Here is a 17,288-nt window from a genome sequence, read left to right as displayed (position 1 = left end):
GCTCTATTAAATAAGCAGTGAAACTAATAGAGAAATGAAGAGTAATGACTTCTATTCTTACTGTTCAGCACCTTAAAGCCAAGACTGCCTTATTGCTCACTAGGCTTTCTGCTGGAGTCCATCAGGTAGATGGAGTAAACAGGTAATTCTTTCAGCATTTGGCACAGGTCAGAGGTTCATTTAGCTGAGAGGCACAGAAAAATAAAACTGTCCAACTGAAATAGTAGCATACAATCATTCAGGCTATCAGTTAGAAGGCAGAAGCCCGCTTTCCTGAATAACTTCAGTGTAATCAAGTCTGAGTTTGGCTTTGGTAAGACAGAAGCTTGCCCATATGACTCTTACAGGAGCCAGGACAGAAACATGTCAAACTTGGCAAAGGCCAAGTTCTGCCCCACTTTTAGCAAAGGACTCCAGAGCAACCATCTTCTTCAGCACTGCAGGAATCTCTTTCATATCTTCAGGTATGCCTATGATAAAAGGAATGGGCAATTCCTAACAGAACCACACAGCAGCCCACAGAAATTGAGGGGTTGTATTCCTGAATCCTCATTTATCTTCAGTTAATTATGCGGGTGGGAGAGAAAGAGGGGATGAAACACACACAACTTGGGGAAAATTAATTCCATTGCTAAGGTGGGTCTGCTCAGACAGTTCTGAACAAAGCTGAAGCCCCCAAACCCCTGTGAATTTTCATTTTTTCTTCAGAAAAAGAAAATATTTACTGTGATGGATGTCAAAGTCTCCTTTCATTTGCTTTTCCCCAAACATTCATGTGAGTCGAATTTTGTTCCCGTGCAAGCCCGTGGAATAGAGAAGCTGTTATGAATACTCAGGCACAAATAAATGACCATGTCAAAGTATTTATGATTTAGGGGGCATGGTGAAATATTAAGTTAGAATAGATGTTTGTTATTAATAGATCACAGAAAATCTGCATGTTAAAACACATCTGTAAAAAACAAAGACATATAAAGCAAGTTCCACTTGAAGGTAATTTGGAAGCTAAGACACTTAAACAGACTGTATTCCCAATTTAAGATTTTCCTACATACACTAGAGCTGGATGGATGCTTTATATCAGTCATACTGCACTGGATACAGATATCCTATCTCCAGCATACACAGTTCCTCTGACACACAGCACCAGCAAGAAATTTAAAATGTTTTCCAGAGCCACGCTCACATTGGCTTGCAGTATTTTTTTTACTAGAATAAAATAATTTTTAAAAGGCATTTGACACTCTTTTCCTGAATCACCAAATCCATTGAATAAGATCATTGACCAGCCACTAACAAAGCAGATACCTTAGGGCCTGTAAGTTAAGTTCTCCTACTTGTAGGGAAACAAAAGGAGCAGACTTAGCCCTACTTTGTTTAATAGGCAAGCACAACAAGTTTAAATATGCAACACAAAAAAAAAATCTTATACCAACACAGGATTTACTTACATGAATCTAGAAGTGTCCAGTTCCTTCTGGGAAGAGGGAAGTCTTTTGTTTTCATCATGAATTGTAAACCGTCCAATTTAGTACCCCATCAGTTCCCTCAGGTCTCTCAAACAGAACTTCCTTGGCAATTTCCCCCCCCTCTCCCCTCTACAAAGACTACTACTGAACACAGTTTCAGAGGAAAGCTGAGAAGAGGAAACCAGTCTGAAGGTTTCTTCAGACTGAAATCTTTTTTCTTCCCTCCCAGAAAACACAGAATACTTTATAATATATAAGAAATGCAAGATCAACCATAGACTATATGATTTAATAGTACAGATTGAACAGAATAGCAGGTCTTAGTGACAACTAAAAGCAAACACAGTTGAATGAAAATAAATTTTAAGCAGCACACCAATGCTGCAGTGGTAAGTAGCTTTTAACAACCTTACTACGCTGTATTATTTCAAATAAAATGAATTGAATTCTGATACCACAACAATAAATCCAAGCTGCAGTTGAACACACTAATTTCTTAAAACTGATTATTTTGTATAGCTGGTATCATATTTTCCTTTACTTTCTCTTTCATAAAGTAATTAAAAAGTAGTCCCTATATTCTTTACTAGTTACAGCTGAGGTTATGGTTGGATGCATTGTGCTGCCCTCATCAGTACTTTTCTCATCAGAGATCACTGCCTCCTCGCATCTCCTGTTGTAATGGCACATTTAGTCACTCCCCGACCTTTCAGTCAAAAGGATCGGAGTTTAGAAAGCAGTGCTATTGAAAGTGTTTGCACTATCTATCATTTTGATAAGAACTAAGGCAGGGAGCAACCACTGTATATTCACACAGGAGACCTGCAGGGATGCTAACTTATGACCTTCATATGGAGAGGAGAAAGAAAAGGCACGTTGGGAAGCCCACAAGGGGCCAGGATGTCTTAGCCCTCCTCCGCCCAAGCAGCACATCTGACTGCTGCTTTATATGCATGCAAGTATTCCCTGGTTAGAGGTGTATGATAGGTAGACCTGTGGCCTAAATGAAATCATGCTGATTTCACTGAAGAAAGAACCCCGTGACTAGGACCAATTTCATGTAAGTCAATAGACTGACAAGGTTCGCATCCCAACCTCTTCCCTCTCCCTCTCCACTTCTTTGCTGGTTTTATAAGTAACCAGCAATAGTTCATGTTATTACAAGGAAAAGTTTTCAGTATTTGACATTTCTTGCAGGATCTTTTGAACAGCCTCCATCCCAAGCTCAGGACAGTCCAGTCAACATTTCCCTGCCCTATTAAGTATCTTGTGTTGGTCTGTGCTTTTACTTGGAGAAACCTCAAAAACGCTCTCATCAAAACATTACTAAGCTATACGGTAATATCATCTAAAGAGGGTAGTGGAGGGAAAAGAAGCATAAGCAAATGCATATTCCTGTTGTAAATGCTACAAGATATTACAACTGTACCAAGAAGGTGTCTGATTATATATATATTTCAGGTTTCAAAACCAGAGATCTAAACACAGTTCTTAGCAGCTTAATTATGCTCATAGTTATTTATTTTTTTTTAAACCCTGGTTTAATGCAAGAAAGTTGCATAGAAGGCAATTGAAAATAAAAGTGGGCAACAAAAGTCACCAGGGATTTGAGTTCCATAAACCTACGAATAAGAATGCAGCCATGGTATGATCATCTAAAACAACCTCGCTCCAGCGACCACCCCATGTTAACAGAAACTGTTCAACGAAACATTGCCGTGTCTTTCAAACACGCAAGCTGAAGCTTCCAAAGAAAAGCAGCATTTCAATGTGTGACTACAACAGACTGCTTGCAGTTATTTATCACTGCTTTCTAGAAGAGCAATACCTTAATTAAGTGTTGTGACTTCCACCAGTGTCACAGTGCAACCAAAATTTGGTCCAGTAATGGGAAAGACTGTGGAAGACACTTCTAGAACTTTCCACTCTTGGGATACTACTTTGTTTATCAGGGTGCTGTTACATACTACAGCTTGCTTAATTCAAAGTAAACGTGCAATCTGTTTTTCTGCAATTGGGGGTAGTTCTTGAACTGCAGCTTCAGCAACAAACAACATGGACTAGGAATTATTTATCCAGTGGCAGGGGGGAGGCCCATATGCTTGTATTCTTCACATTTTATTAACATACATGCCTCTCAAGCTACAGCATGACACTTTGCTAAGATCTAAGCTAGCAATTTAACTTAGAACATCTCTCACGTTTTTGACTTGCAGACCAATGTCACAAAATGCTGCAGTTCCTACTACATCGTTATGTAGAGCATGACAGTCAAGTTTATTGCAGTGGCAGGCTGCAAGTTCAGTGCTTGGAAGCACCCCAATTATATGATGTCAAAGGTTATGTGCTGCTGATGTGGCAAAACTGCAAATGTCTTTCAACCCTACGTACACAGCGCTGGACTGTTCTAATAATCTGCTGAGGCAGGCGTGAATCCCATTACATGCCAATGGCCCGTAACGTGTGACATTTTTTTCTAACACTGTCTGGGGAAGTCAGCACGGACTCCCTTTCTTCCTCCTCCCCTTCCAAAATTATATGCCAAAATCCTGCGCTTGTTATACAAGATTGCTAGTGATGTTACAACATTTACTTCTAGGAAAATAAGATGACTATCTAAAGATACAAGATGATTTTAGAGATCGGTGCAGTGTTCATGGCATGTATAAAGCACCTTGAAGGAACTTTGTCACTTAATAATAGCCCAGCATGAAGAGGCCAGCTACAGACTAAGCATTAACTGTATATTTCTGAACACAATGTTTTCAGATGCACAGCCAAGTCTCTGTAAAAAAACAATTTGATCAAAATTTTGTTCCTCCCTAGAGATTTACTTCAGATAAAATGTCAATACTTCTCCCCCCCCGCCACGCACCCCAACAGCTCTGTCTATGGTCTCCTAAAAGTATTTTCTTTTCTGATAGGAAAAACACCATAGTCTCAATTCACTAAATATAATCATAGGCCTGTTCCTAATTTCCAGGGCACTCAGAAATGGTGAGCCTTTTTGATCTCATGGAGAAAGTTGCAGAGCTAACAGTTTTGACAGCTTCCCAAAAAGCAGTCTTTAATATACAGTATCTTCATCCTTACCTGGAAGACATTTGCCAGCTTGAAAGAAATATTTATATCATTTCACATGTTGACACTGTGGATTGCAGCAAGACAGCAAGACTTCCAGCTGCTCCTAGAGAAGGGTTTACATTAATTCGTCAGAGGTGAAGGCATATCTGTTTGTCTCCTCTGGACCTCTGTAAGCAGCTGTAATTCCAAGGTAACTGAAGTAGCTTGTGGTTTCCCAACTTGCCAGGAAACATACAATTGTAAGACGATTCGCAGATGAGTTATGCTTAATGTTTGGTATTGTGATCTGTGATGCAACACAAAAGAATGGTTGTTGTTGCCTAAACTTTAATGGAGTTAATCCTTCCAAATGCTGACAAATTACTGCCTCAGGCCACTTAAAATCACATCTCTAATGCAATAATCCTATCTGCATTACAATGAGTTGGGATGAAATGATTAGGTGCCTGAGATTTTTGCACAGTGAATTAAGTCACCATACAGACTGGCCGTGCTTGTTCACAAATTAAAGGTCTGGACGGAAATGAAATTCCATTATTCTGCCACTTGCTAAGCTTTGAGGAAGAGTTCATTACTGTCCTGTCTCTACTGGGAATGTTTCTAAAGTAGCTACAAGCTAAAAGGAACCTATTTTTCATTAGATCAGCTTCAGGGCTTTCTTCATTATTAATAATTATCAGTCAAGTCTTTGACTACTGAACACCTCTGAAATAGAAACAGCTAATTCAGCAACATGCAAACAAAAAGTAAGATAGAGCGTCAGTAAATTTGTGAAAAAAGAAAACAAAACTGTACCCTGAATGCAAGTCCTCCCCTCCCCCTTTCTCAGACACACTGTACTAAACCAGAATTTACCCAATTCTTATACTCGGAAGCATAGACTTTTTAGCTAGGGCGATAGTCCAGAATATAAACCACCTAAGAACATCAGTGCTATCGATCTCTAGCACTTAAAATAGTATCCTTACCTCCTGACCCAATCACAACATGCCCAAGCAGATATTCATGTCTACACATTCAAGTTACCTCTTGGTTTAAAGGCTGTATTCAGGATTTTCGGAATCCTGTACTAACAAATCTATAATTGCCAGCTTGAGACTATTCTTACTAGCATTCAATTGATTATTTACACACAATATAATTTGATACACATAAATATAGCAACTCTTCAATTACACTTAGTGATCATTTTTTTGTCAGATGCCTGCTAGGTTATTGTTCCATTGAAGCCAGATGATATCACAGGTTTGAACTCAAGGCAATCAGATTTCACACAAATTCTGATAAACAGCGAGTGTGATGACATAAACTTCTATGCTAGAACTTTGTCTGATGCCCTTCTGAAAATATAGCTTAAGAAAAAGCTTAAAATTAAAAAAAAAATTAATATTAGTAATTTTTGAGACAATCCTTATCATCATGCAAATGTTTGACACTAACAAAAACCCCAAAAACAATGGCCACCAAATGCTCTAAGATCCTTTCAGTCACGAATTGCAATGTGCAACTATAACAACCACTTGTGCTAGTGATTTCCCACAGGCGTGCTTTGCATAGGGGTTACAATAAGATTTCATTCTCATAAAACATAACCCCTTGTATGCAGATAATTGCTGTACATCATTAAGTCACATCTGTATCACAAGAGGGGAAAAAAACAAGCTTTTAGCGTTTTTGTAATTGGCAGGGAAGCTGGCATTTTAAATGGTTAAAATAAAGTAGCACAACTATAATTTTATATTCCTCACCTTTGTGCCTCACCAAAAAAACACCCCAAATCCCAAGTTTTCATCCTGATGACGTATTAGGAGAGAATGCTTCTATTTAAAACTGAAAGCTCAACACCTCAACACTAACAATGAGCTAGTCAGAAGCAGTTTGCTCTAGGTTAAGTGTGGCTTTTTCTGTATCAAATGAAAAGCTTCAGTACATAGCTTCATGCATAAAGCCTGGTCTGTTTATGCAGTAATTACACTTTGCAGATATACACAAACCTCTACATGATTACACACTGTAGAAAACATCAATGTAGGTTCACATTCAGGTAAGTTATTGCAAATTCCAGTATCCTACTAGATACGTGTCAAAACACAGATACCCTCATATGCTGCTTGTTCTGCAATACACAATACCCAGGGTTATATGCATTTCTAAATACAGTATAAATGTGAAACAGGTGCCACAGACTATATTTATAATGCTAATGAAATTTCTAGGCTGTTTTCAACAGCACTAACAAAAATCATCGTGTAAGTCAGCTAAATCTAACTGACCAGAAGATGACTGAACAATTAAATGGAACATTTAAAAATGTATCTAATAAAGGCATATCACCAATTAGCTGCGCCCTACTGGGCACACAGTCTTGAATTGTAAGATGCTTTGCAAGTTCTGAGGGAATATCCAGAACCAGGAATGTGATTTGCTCCTTCTTCCATTGAACTCAGTGGCAGGATCAGTTCTAGCCCCGCGAAAACCTATTCCCATAGCAGCAATCAAGAGCAAACCTTACAGGACCCTGAAAAACGCCAGCTACATTAACACAGCGTGGTAGACTCCAGCCTCAATCCAAACTGAAGTAAGTTTTCCCCAGGCATGTGTCAGGTTTCCACATCCTTGCAAGAGACCCTGTACATCTCACCCTCAGAGGGCAACCTCAGTGCATTACTGTGGCACGCACCTGCAAAGGCAGCTCACAGGCCCTGGCTGAGCTGGCTGGCAGAGCCCATGCCAACACCCTGCCTTCCCCTAAGCAAACACTGATAAGGCTACCCCACGGATACCAGCAACAACAAACTCGCAAGACCAGCACAGCATACCCAATACAAAGAAGTCGATGGTACTAGCCATGATACTTGTACCCTGTATCACCCACACCAAAGCCTCACTGTGCTCGGCAGTGTCTGCTAAAGGCAGAAATCACAAGCCCAGAAAGTTCTTAACAGTTATAAATAAGCCAGAAAAGATGAGAGAAAGGGATGCTTCTGCAAATAGCCACAGGCAGGTAGCACCCATCCGCGGAAGGGAATTGTGTGCAAAAGGCTGGAGTAGCTCAACGGTATTGAGCCTGCAAGTACTATTAAGCAAAGTAAATAGAGCAGAAGGTCACCATAGCTCCGCAAAGACCACCTTACTTGTGCCTCTCTTCTTTCCCCTAAATCCACATCTACACATTGGATAGCAATGGTTTTGTAAATGGCATTACTACACAACTAGAAGGTTTGGAAAGGAGGTGTTAGACAAGAAAAAGAGCACAGGTAAGGGGGCTAAAAATGGAGAAGCAAAGCTTACTACTGACGTGAATAAAGATTGGCCTGTACAACACCATCAGCTACACTACATGAACAACAGAATAGAAAAATTAACAATAGTAACACGAGGCTAACATCTCAGGACAGCTAGTATGGGCAAAAACTACCACTATTACAATAAGAGAAGCCTGTACAAATCTTTATATGACTGCAAAATCTGTCAATTTCTAACACTGTGCAAGGGATATAAAGCCTTGATGCTTATATTTTATCCTCCCTACACTCCCAATCTCAGTTATTCTGATGGCTGCCATATCTTTATCAGTAATTTCCCACCTATACCCAACAGCTGGTAATGACTGCCAAATCACACAGCCTGAAATTCGTGAAGATTTTTGTACAGGGCCACTTTCCAGGGAATCAACCATGTATTAATATGGTTAAATTGACTATTAATTTTTGGTGGTTTCACCTTTCCCTTTTCATGAATAATTCAGTTAAGCCAGCTCTTGAGACAAGGTAACAACCAGCCCTTTAGTCTTTTGTTCAAGAGAGCACCAACTCCCACTCACACGGCACATAAATAAATAATGGAGAGTACAACACAACAGCAATACCAGGGACTCTTTCTCAGCAGTCGGCTCTTTTCCATGATACCTCTTTATCATAACCACTGATGAAAACTCTTTGAAGTGGAAGAGTAAATATTATCATTTGATAGTACCTGGACCCAACAGGGCAAACAAAATTGCATTGTATTACATTCTGGGAGCTGTAGACCCATTCACAATACAACACTCACAGGGTTGCTATGGAGGAGCCCAATGCTTACTATTTTGGTAGCACAGGGTCAGCCAAAGGCTGCTGGTCACTCTTTTAGGGCTGTTAGCCTTAATCTTTATATGCACAACAAACAGGGAAAACAGAAAACAATGCCAAAGAAAACAAAACCAAGGAATTTCAGAGTATGCCTTTGGAGGTACCAGATTCCCCAACAGAGGCAAAAAGCAGACTTCCAACTCTATCCATGATCAGCCAACTCTTAAAACCTGAGGCCAGATTTCAGAAATGCTTACATGCTCTTTAGGCACAGGATTATTTAACCCAATATTCAGGGTCCAGCAGTTTCAAGTATTTTTAAGTTGTCTTATTGAAAAAAAAAAAAAGAATTAAAAAAAAAAAAATCTAGTGTTTCTCTGTGAGAGAGAAGCATCACCAAGTTGTCCGTATGTTAACGGCACCCGGAAGAGCTAGGTTCAATGTCATGGTCTGCCACAGCCTCCCTGGGCAACCTTAGGACTCACACAGCATTTCAATGCCTCATCTGAACCTGGAGCTACAGGAGGGTCTCTGCTGCACCTGTCCCCACAATGGAAGTACAAACCATGGGCATCAGACCATACACATCTTACCACCAAGTCGGCTGCCAAGTCCCAGGGTATTTTGTAAATCCATCCTGTAGGGATCAAAGAGGGCAAAAGGGGAAGGGACCAATGACTCCCACGTGGTATTCCCACCCTTGCTTGCCCCTCACTGGGAACAAGAACAAGTACACGGGAAATAACAACACAAAACCACCGTCAATGCAATGAAAGGGGGAGGCAAGGAGCAAGCTTGAGGGACTGTCAGAGGTCCCCCAGAAGCCTGGCAGCCCTCCGGAAACGGAGGCACCCTGCTCCACACGAAGCAGGAGGAGAGGATGGCAAAAGGGAACAAGACACGAAGGGGCGAACCCAAATACACACGGATCCCCCCGCTGCTGTCCGCCCCGGCCCCTCGCTCACCTTGCTGCTGACGGGCCCGGGGATGAGGAGCTTCAGCGCCTGCCTCTTCAGCTCCGCCAGGCGGGCGTTGCAGTGCTCGCACCAGACGCCGCGGTCGGAGCCCGGCGAGGAGCCGCCGCCGCTGCCAGAGCCCGGCGAGCCGGTGCCGAAGCCCGGCGAGCCTCCCAGCGAGCCGGGGGAGCTGGTGCCGATACCGGGCGAGGCGGGTCCCGGCGAGCCGGTGAAGGAGCCCGGCGAGGAGGTGCCGGAGCCGGGGGACGGGGTGCCGGAGGAGCCCAGGGCAGAGCCGGCTCCCTCCGGGGCCGGGCGACTCCCCGCCCGGGACTCCTCGTACGCCTTCCGGTACCAGCTCTCGGGGGAGAAGGGGGCGGCGGGCTTGGTGGGGGAGCAGGGGTCGGTCACCTGGAGCGGGAGAAGGAGCAGCGGGTCAGGCAGGGAGGCCCGGTGGCGCCGGCAAGTTTCGCTCGGACGCTCCGCGCCCGCGGCGGCCCCCGCGCCTCGCCCGCCCCCGCGGGGCGCCCAGAGCCGCAGCCCCACGCCGCGGAAGTTGAGCGGGGCCGGGAGGGGCGATAGCCGGCGGCGCCAGTAGCCGCCGGGCGAGGGACGCAGGAGCCCCGGCACGGCGGCAGGCACCGCTCCGAGCCGCCCCTCCGCCGACAACTTACCCCGTATTTTCGGCTCCGCGCCGTGACCGCAATCCTCTCCTTATTTCCAGCCACTGAATTCATGGTGGCTTCGCAGCGCGGCGGGAGAATTTCCTACAGGTTTCCCAGTCCGCATCCGAAGGGAATAGCCGGTCCCGGGAAGTCCCCCGCGGAGCGGGCAGGCTGCTCCCTCCGCCGCCTCCGACGGATCGCTCAGCCCTAAAACACCCTCAGTTCTCGGGAAAACGCTTGGGGACGGGGTTTTCTCCCGATCGGTTTTTCCTCATTGTCTTGCCTCTCATTCCCTTACAACCCTTGTTTTCACAGAAACAGCAACATCCAGAGTAGGAGCATTCCCCACGGCAGGCAGCACGGCTCTCCTCCGCAAGTGAGGCGAAGCATCCAAGGTGGCTTTAGGAAGGTGAAAGAGGGAGCGGGAGCCGCACTCTCCCTGGCAGAGGCGCTTTCTGCCTCTGCTACAGCGGCAACTTGTTTCCTTCAGCAAGGTTTGTAACTGAGTTAAAAGAAATCCTCCAAAAATATCGGGATCCAGGCTCTGGGAGGAGCCTCCGCGTCCCTTGCAGCCAATATCCTCCTGCCCATTTGTGCCTGACGGTTTTGCAAGGGAAGGGAAGACCCGGGCTGCGGAGCCCCGTGCGCTCCCCGGTCAGCGGCGGAGCTGCAGGGCCGGCGGCTGAGAGCAGGCTGCCGGAGCCCCACCGCAGGTCTGCGCGGTGCCTCGGCTGCCAGGAGGGTCCATTTTATTTTGCAGTATTTCTTGATTGACGTCTGTGATTTCCCCCCTCTGCTTGAAAAGGGCGGGCGGGCAGGCGGGGGGGAACCTTGTTGCTTCCACCGCAGTTATTGGTTAGTTGCCTCTATTCAGGGCTTTAATAAACATGATTTCACAAGTGTTCCCAATCCTCCCTAAATAACTAGGAAAGAAAAGCAAGCTGTATTTATGACAGTCACTGGCATCTCTTTTACGTGTTGTAATTTTACGTGTATTAATTTAACTTGCAGTCAAGGGCACAATAAATTGATCTCTTAACAAAGAAATTCTAGACTTGTGTCCCTATTAATCTTTCCCCTCTAATTTTGATTTCTTTTTGCAGGTTATGTGTAGCTGGTTTTTATTTCAAATCCTGCAGAGAGCCAATCATCTCTAATAAATCTTCCTCCTCAAAACAAGTTGCTGATTTTCTCAGAAATGGGTGCAATAAAGAACTAGATGCCATATCCCCCGATAGGGTCATAACATGGATGGGTTGATGCAATTGAGAGGGCAGAACACACAGGGGACTTGCATCCACCTTTCCACCCTCCTATTGTTACTTCCATATAAATGCATCCTTTCAGCATCCCCAATGTACCTGGACTGTAACAGCCGTGAGGAAACAAACCAGCCCACTGGATCACTGAGCAAGGAATCTCCCCGTGCCTTTCTGTTGTCACAGATACTCTGCCAGTAATAAAGGTGTGTGAGATGCTCTGCTGTGTCTTAACTTGACTAGGTTATCACACTTAGAGCGCAGCAGCCATTCCTGATCCGACTAAGAAAGCTTTAATGTAAAGCTGACACAAGCGATGCTGCCCAAGGTAGGCAGGCTGCACCAGTTGTGCCTTCTGCATTTACATTGGTGCCTCCAAAAAGCTGACAAAACGGGCAAACAAAGGAGATGCACCTTAGCTCCTACTGCATGCTAACGGGATTCACATAAATTTGCACGCAGAAGTCCCGTGTTTTGTTCTGTAGACGGACGTGATGGGGATGACAAGGTAATGCAGGAAAATGCAGTGCAAGTCTACAGCAGTACAGAGCAGGTAATACTCTGCAGACCCCCAGACACTGACTGTAGGCAGCCACGTGCCATTTACACCACGGTGTGTAACTTCTCATTTTCTGGGCTCAGCGATTCTGGTGGTGAACTGGCAGATTTGCTTTGTTTTTCAGCAGACCTTTAATTACCAAGCTGCTAGCTATGCCTGCCTAACCACATCTGCTCTGTCAGTGATCATCATCCTGTGCGCAACGGCATGCCTACCTCAGGAGACGATGGCTATCCTGTGGGCAAGGGGCAGCAGCCTGACGAGTGTGCTGACAACTTCCAAACCGCAGACCAGGGCCTGGCTGGGACCGGGAGGCCGAGCTCTGCTAGCACCCCGGCCCCTGCTTTCTCCACAGATCCTGGGGCCCGAGGCAGTGCACGGACCCCGCGGCGGCTCAGGCAGGGTCAGCGAGGCAGCACCTTGCAGCAGGCTGGTGGAGCATGGGGAACAAAACGGCGTTTAGCGGCTGCATGGTTCCCAGCAGCCTGGTAACGAGAAGGAACCAGCCCGCGGGAGGTGAGGCGGGCAGTGAGTGACCGCGCTCCTCCCCAGCTCCAGCGGCAGGTTCGGGGCGGGTGCTGCCCGCCCAGTCCCCAGAGCCACCGCCGCGCCGCAAGCCAGTCCCCGCCGTGTGGCGAGCGGCAGGGCTGACCGTTAAACGGCCAATTTGCCGGCCCACCTGGGCGGGGCGGGGGGTAAGTCCGTGCAACCCGCAGGCGAGCGGCGCCGCCGGCGCTGAGGGGCGGCGGTGGGCGCGGCCGGGCGGGGCGGGGCGCGCGGCCCCGCGGCGTTGGCGGGCGGCGGGCGCCCTCTGCCGGCGGCGCGCGGCGCCTGCCGCGGGGACGGTTGGGCGGCGGCGGCCGTTGGTGCCCGGCGGTTGGGGGGGCGCGGCCGTGCCGTGCGGGAAAGGAGGCGGCCACCGCCCCCCCGGCCCCGCTCGGGTGCAGCGGGCGAGCAGCCGTCTCCGCCGGGGCGGGGGATCCGTAACGGGGTGCCGGGGTTCGGCGGCGAGCAGCGCTGTCCCTCCTTCAGAGAAATGCCTACCGTCCCTGGGACGGGGGGATCGGGCTCTTCCGGGCACGGCTGCAAAGGGCTGTCAAAGCCTTTTTCCAGGGCTGGACTCTTCCTTGGGTTTTTTGGATAGATGTTGCCTTCCTGGCAAGGCACGGTAATACGGTTCCTCTGCCCCACTGCTCCCGGGGGGGGTCAGATCCTACAGGTGTGCCAATCTGTGCTGTGCTCCCCCAGAGAGCTGGGCCTGTGGTGGGGTGCCTGCTCTCAGCCAGCTCCCACACGGCATCTCTTCCTTTCGTTCCTGCCTGCTGCCCGGCTGGGTGAGAGCTCCAGTAGTAGCCCAAAAGAGCTGGGTTCAGACCCAGGGCTTCGGGAGGCACCGGCAGCCTGGGTGCCTGCCAGCAGCGTGGCCGAGGGGGAGGTGATCTCTGGCAAAGGGGCAGTGGAGCAGATGGAGTAACCCAGCGGGAAAGAACAGATCCCATCCACATGGCAGGATCTTGAGGAGGATGTCCACAGCTTTCCTAGTCCTCAGCTGACGGCTAAGTTTGGTTTGACATGGAGAAGCAAGGTCATGAGTGGTGAAGAGGAAGAACACCTCCAGTTAGGAAATTAGGACCTCAGGACATGGTGAAATTGTCGTTTGAGCCTGAAGACTCTCAGTAGCAAATTTCCATTTTCTTATCTCTCAGGTTTGGGGGAACTGTTAAGAAGGTGGCGTTGAGAGAGCTCCTTTTGCAACTTGCAGTCTTGCATGACTTTATTGGGCAAGCCTGGGTGATGGCTCTGTTGCTCTTGGATCAGCTCTCCCTCCTGACAGGTGTCAGTATTTACTGACATTTTGGGTCATTCAAGAAAAGCTTTATTGAATTGTGAGAATTTTTGGAATCTGAGATTCCAAATTCTCCAGTTGGAGGTATTTTGCTGCTAAACTCTTTCTAATTCTTGTTATTTTGTGCCGGCCAAAGTATAGGACACTATGGTATCGCTCCAGCAAGAAGCTCTGCTGGGAATCCTTTCTCTGGGTTAACACCTTCCTCTCTGAGAAGCATTGATGTATAGCTTTCTCCCTCTCTTTAGGCTCCCTTGTGTGGAAGTTGATAAGGTTTCCTCCCACAACCCCTCCTGCTCCCTGTGTCACTAAGGAAAGACAATTAGCAGAATCACCAACACACCAATGACAGGCAGCTCCACAGCTACCTCTCGATTTCAAGTTTACACGTTTCTTCTGTTATCATAACTGGTACTCATGGGAATCTGCCTTAACCTTAGTCAAAGGCAAATCATTTATGCTAGCAGTTCAGAAGTTAGACTGATTGTTGTTCTTAATTCCAGACAGAGCTTAAAAAATGGGGCTGTTCAGACATTTGTAGGTAAGTGGACAGGAGCCAAAGCCTTGGATGCAGGCATAAGCATCAGACAGAGGTTTGAGCAAAAGCTGGTCTCAAAGCACTGAAGATGGACTTTGATCTCAAGCTACATATTGCATCTCTATGGACTGTTGTGACCTGTCTTTTAGCTAGTATACAAACTTCCAGTTTCTCTATCACACCACAGCGTGTTTGCGGCGGTGTACTGTCACTCTGCTGCTTTCAGTGGATTTCTTCTGAGTATATCTCAGTGTGGGTGCAATTAAATCTGACCTAGAAGTTCAGCTTCATCACTCAAATCTGAGATGCTGGCACAAGCCCAATTCTATCAATAAACAGCAGTTTATGAGAGCTGGAAATGTTGGTTGCATCAAAGAAATCCTTTGAGGTATTCACATTTATAATAAATCTCAGGATAAAAAAGGTGACAGCAACTGTAACTTGGAAAAGTCATCACTGCCTGCACAGAAGCTTTGTTTCCAAGTTTGGTGCTAATAAGTCTCAGTATCGGGTCTTACTTACAATTTTAAAAAGCTTCCTTGGGGAGATTTGAAATGCATGACAGCTCCAATACTTGCTTAAAGCAGCATATTAATGAGCTGGAGTCCATTGGGGGACAGGGAGGAAATCGAGGGCATTTGTAGTAATAATAATAAAGAATTAATTGTAAAGATAGAAACAGCTGATTATTAAGACCCACAAATAAAATCACCAGATCTTTTCCAGTTTGATATATTTCTTCTCTAAAACCCTTCCAGTTCTTGTTCTCATCCCCTTGCCAAAGTATAGGATCATTTCAGCAAAAACCTCTGTTAAGAGCACATTAAGTTCCTTATTCTTTTGTATACCACACACATCAGCAGAAACGCACGTATCCACAGCCTGAGTATTCTGCAGGATTTAGGAATTCATGCAGTACAGGAGGAAATCAGCTGTATAGACCATGTTTGTACTTCTGATATTGTAGGTAATGCTCCTTTTACAGTACCTGGAATATATTATGCTTCTGGAGTGTGTTTTTGTACTTGCTCTTGACAATTGTTGAGTATGATATAATGGAGAATTAAGACTGGGAATTTCCTCTGTATGAGCTGGCTTCTGAAGTATTTGCTGTACCACAATTTCTAAATCAGTCCCAAGATACCTTGTGTATCAGGTTAAAAAAAAGACTGATGCTTGAAAACATGTACTTCTCATGCACTGCTACAGTCCCTGGTTCTGGGAGGTGTGACATGGACAAGGGAACTCTCTAAGTGGTCCTTATTACAGCTTCTACTTCTTGCTGTTACCAGCAGATCTGCATCATTACACTTTAAATACACCTTTCCCTACTCCAAGCAACAGCAGAGTTTTACTGTCGGCTTGGCAGGGGTATGTCTCCTTGTTTGCTTAGCGTAGCCCTTTTGCCTCAGGGCCATTGCACAGGTGTTTAGCCTGTACTTTCCTTGCTTCACTGAGAACCTCCTTGAATCTCTCCATAATATAAGAGGAAGCCATTTGTGTTCAAATTTGGACAAAGGGTCTCGTTGCCTTTAAATCTCACCCTTGCCTGATACTGTAAAGCAATCTATTTTCCATGAAGGGCTGTTTATTTGGATTTATTTTGAAAGGAAAATTTTTCGATCTCAAATGTAAAATATTTCATAGATTTTCTAGAAACTGCTTTCATCGTTTCGGCCACACAGCACTGCCTACTTTCATAAATCTTTATGTTCTCAGTAAAAATCAATGCCTACTTATTAATACAATATTGATATGTGTTTCATAAGTAATAAAGGATGCGGTGTCATGCACATACATATACTCACAGAGCAGGGTTGCATGGAGAAGTTTACAGTCATTTTATGCAGTGGGATGCATTGCAATGACAAGTCCGCAGCCAATTTCGGTTAAGTTCATAAATTCAAATGCTGAAATTTGACAGAATCCCATTTTCTGTTACTCAGGCACAATAAGCATTCATTGCAACTCCAGAGCTAAAGGCAAGCCTGAAAAATGGAACAAGTACCTGTGAATCCCAAAGTGCCAAGCCCTAGCAATGCAGATTTTACACGGAACAGCAACAGAGCAAGAAAATATTGGAGCAACAACAGCTGGAGTGGCAGGCTCTGAAGGAGAAAGATGTGAACTGCTTCTTGTCTAGAAGCCCTGCTTGCCTCTGTGAGCACGTGGAAAAGCCATTGACTCCTTGCTGTGCCCAGCTTGGTGGAGCCACCTCCAGGGTAATGCACCTGTGGGGTTGTGACGGAAGCCCCCAGTGAAAGCATCTGTGGGCTGCCTTGGCCAGCGGAGCCATGCTGAGGGGGCCCATGGCAGCCTGAACGGCTAGGACCTGGCCCTGGCACACTGCTAGCGACTCTCCCCAAGCGCAGAGACACTGGCTGGAGATACTAGAGGGCAAAGGATTCCTTTTAAACATTCTTCAAAGACTCTCCTAACTACCTCAGAGGCCGAGGAAAAATGTATTTTCCGAAAGAATTATTCTCAGTAATCTTCTTTAGATAGAAGAGTGGAGAAGATGGTATTAATGGTATTAACAAATAATGGCATTAATAGGAGAAATATAGGCCAGCACGTGCTAAAGTTAGAAAACGGGCAAAGCGGCTGCTGGAGGGTAGCAAGCACAAAGCCAGTGTGCGTGCCTGCTTCACCCTCGGAGCCAGGGGCACAGGCAAACAGTGCAGGTGGCATGGAAGGGGGTAAGCAGGGAAATAACATAGCGAAGTGAACAGGCAGTCCTGAGAAACAAACAGTGAAGCGTTTATCTTTTCTTCATTTTACCAGTTAGAGGAAAGGGTGCACCAGAAATAGATGTGTAACGCAAATCAACTTCTGGCTTCGT

At 45.8% G+C, this 17,288-nt stretch overlaps 1 protein-coding gene across 1 annotated transcript in view; it reads right to left on the bottom strand.

The window, feature by feature from the left end:
• KIF26B (kinesin family member 26B) overlaps window positions 1-10,316 on the bottom strand; it is a 304,053-nt gene extending 293,737 nt beyond the window's left edge. Inside the window, exons 1-2 of the mRNA XM_075146579.1 lie at window positions 10,254-10,316; window positions 9,589-9,990 (exon numbers count right to left, since the gene is read on the bottom strand). Of these exons, the coding sequence (XP_075002680.1) occupies window positions 9,589-9,990; window positions 10,254-10,316 (465 nt within the window). The remainder of the gene's footprint in view (window positions 1-9,588; window positions 9,991-10,253) is intronic.
• Window positions 10,317-17,288: the final 6,972 nt, after the last annotated feature.

This window comes from Calonectris borealis, chromosome 3 (genome assembly GCF_964195595.1).
Source record: "Calonectris borealis chromosome 3, bCalBor7.hap1.2, whole genome shotgun sequence".
NCBI lineage: Eukaryota > Metazoa > Chordata > Aves > Procellariiformes > Procellariidae > Calonectris > Calonectris borealis.
This window is presented reverse-complemented; position numbering and strand designations above follow the sequence as displayed.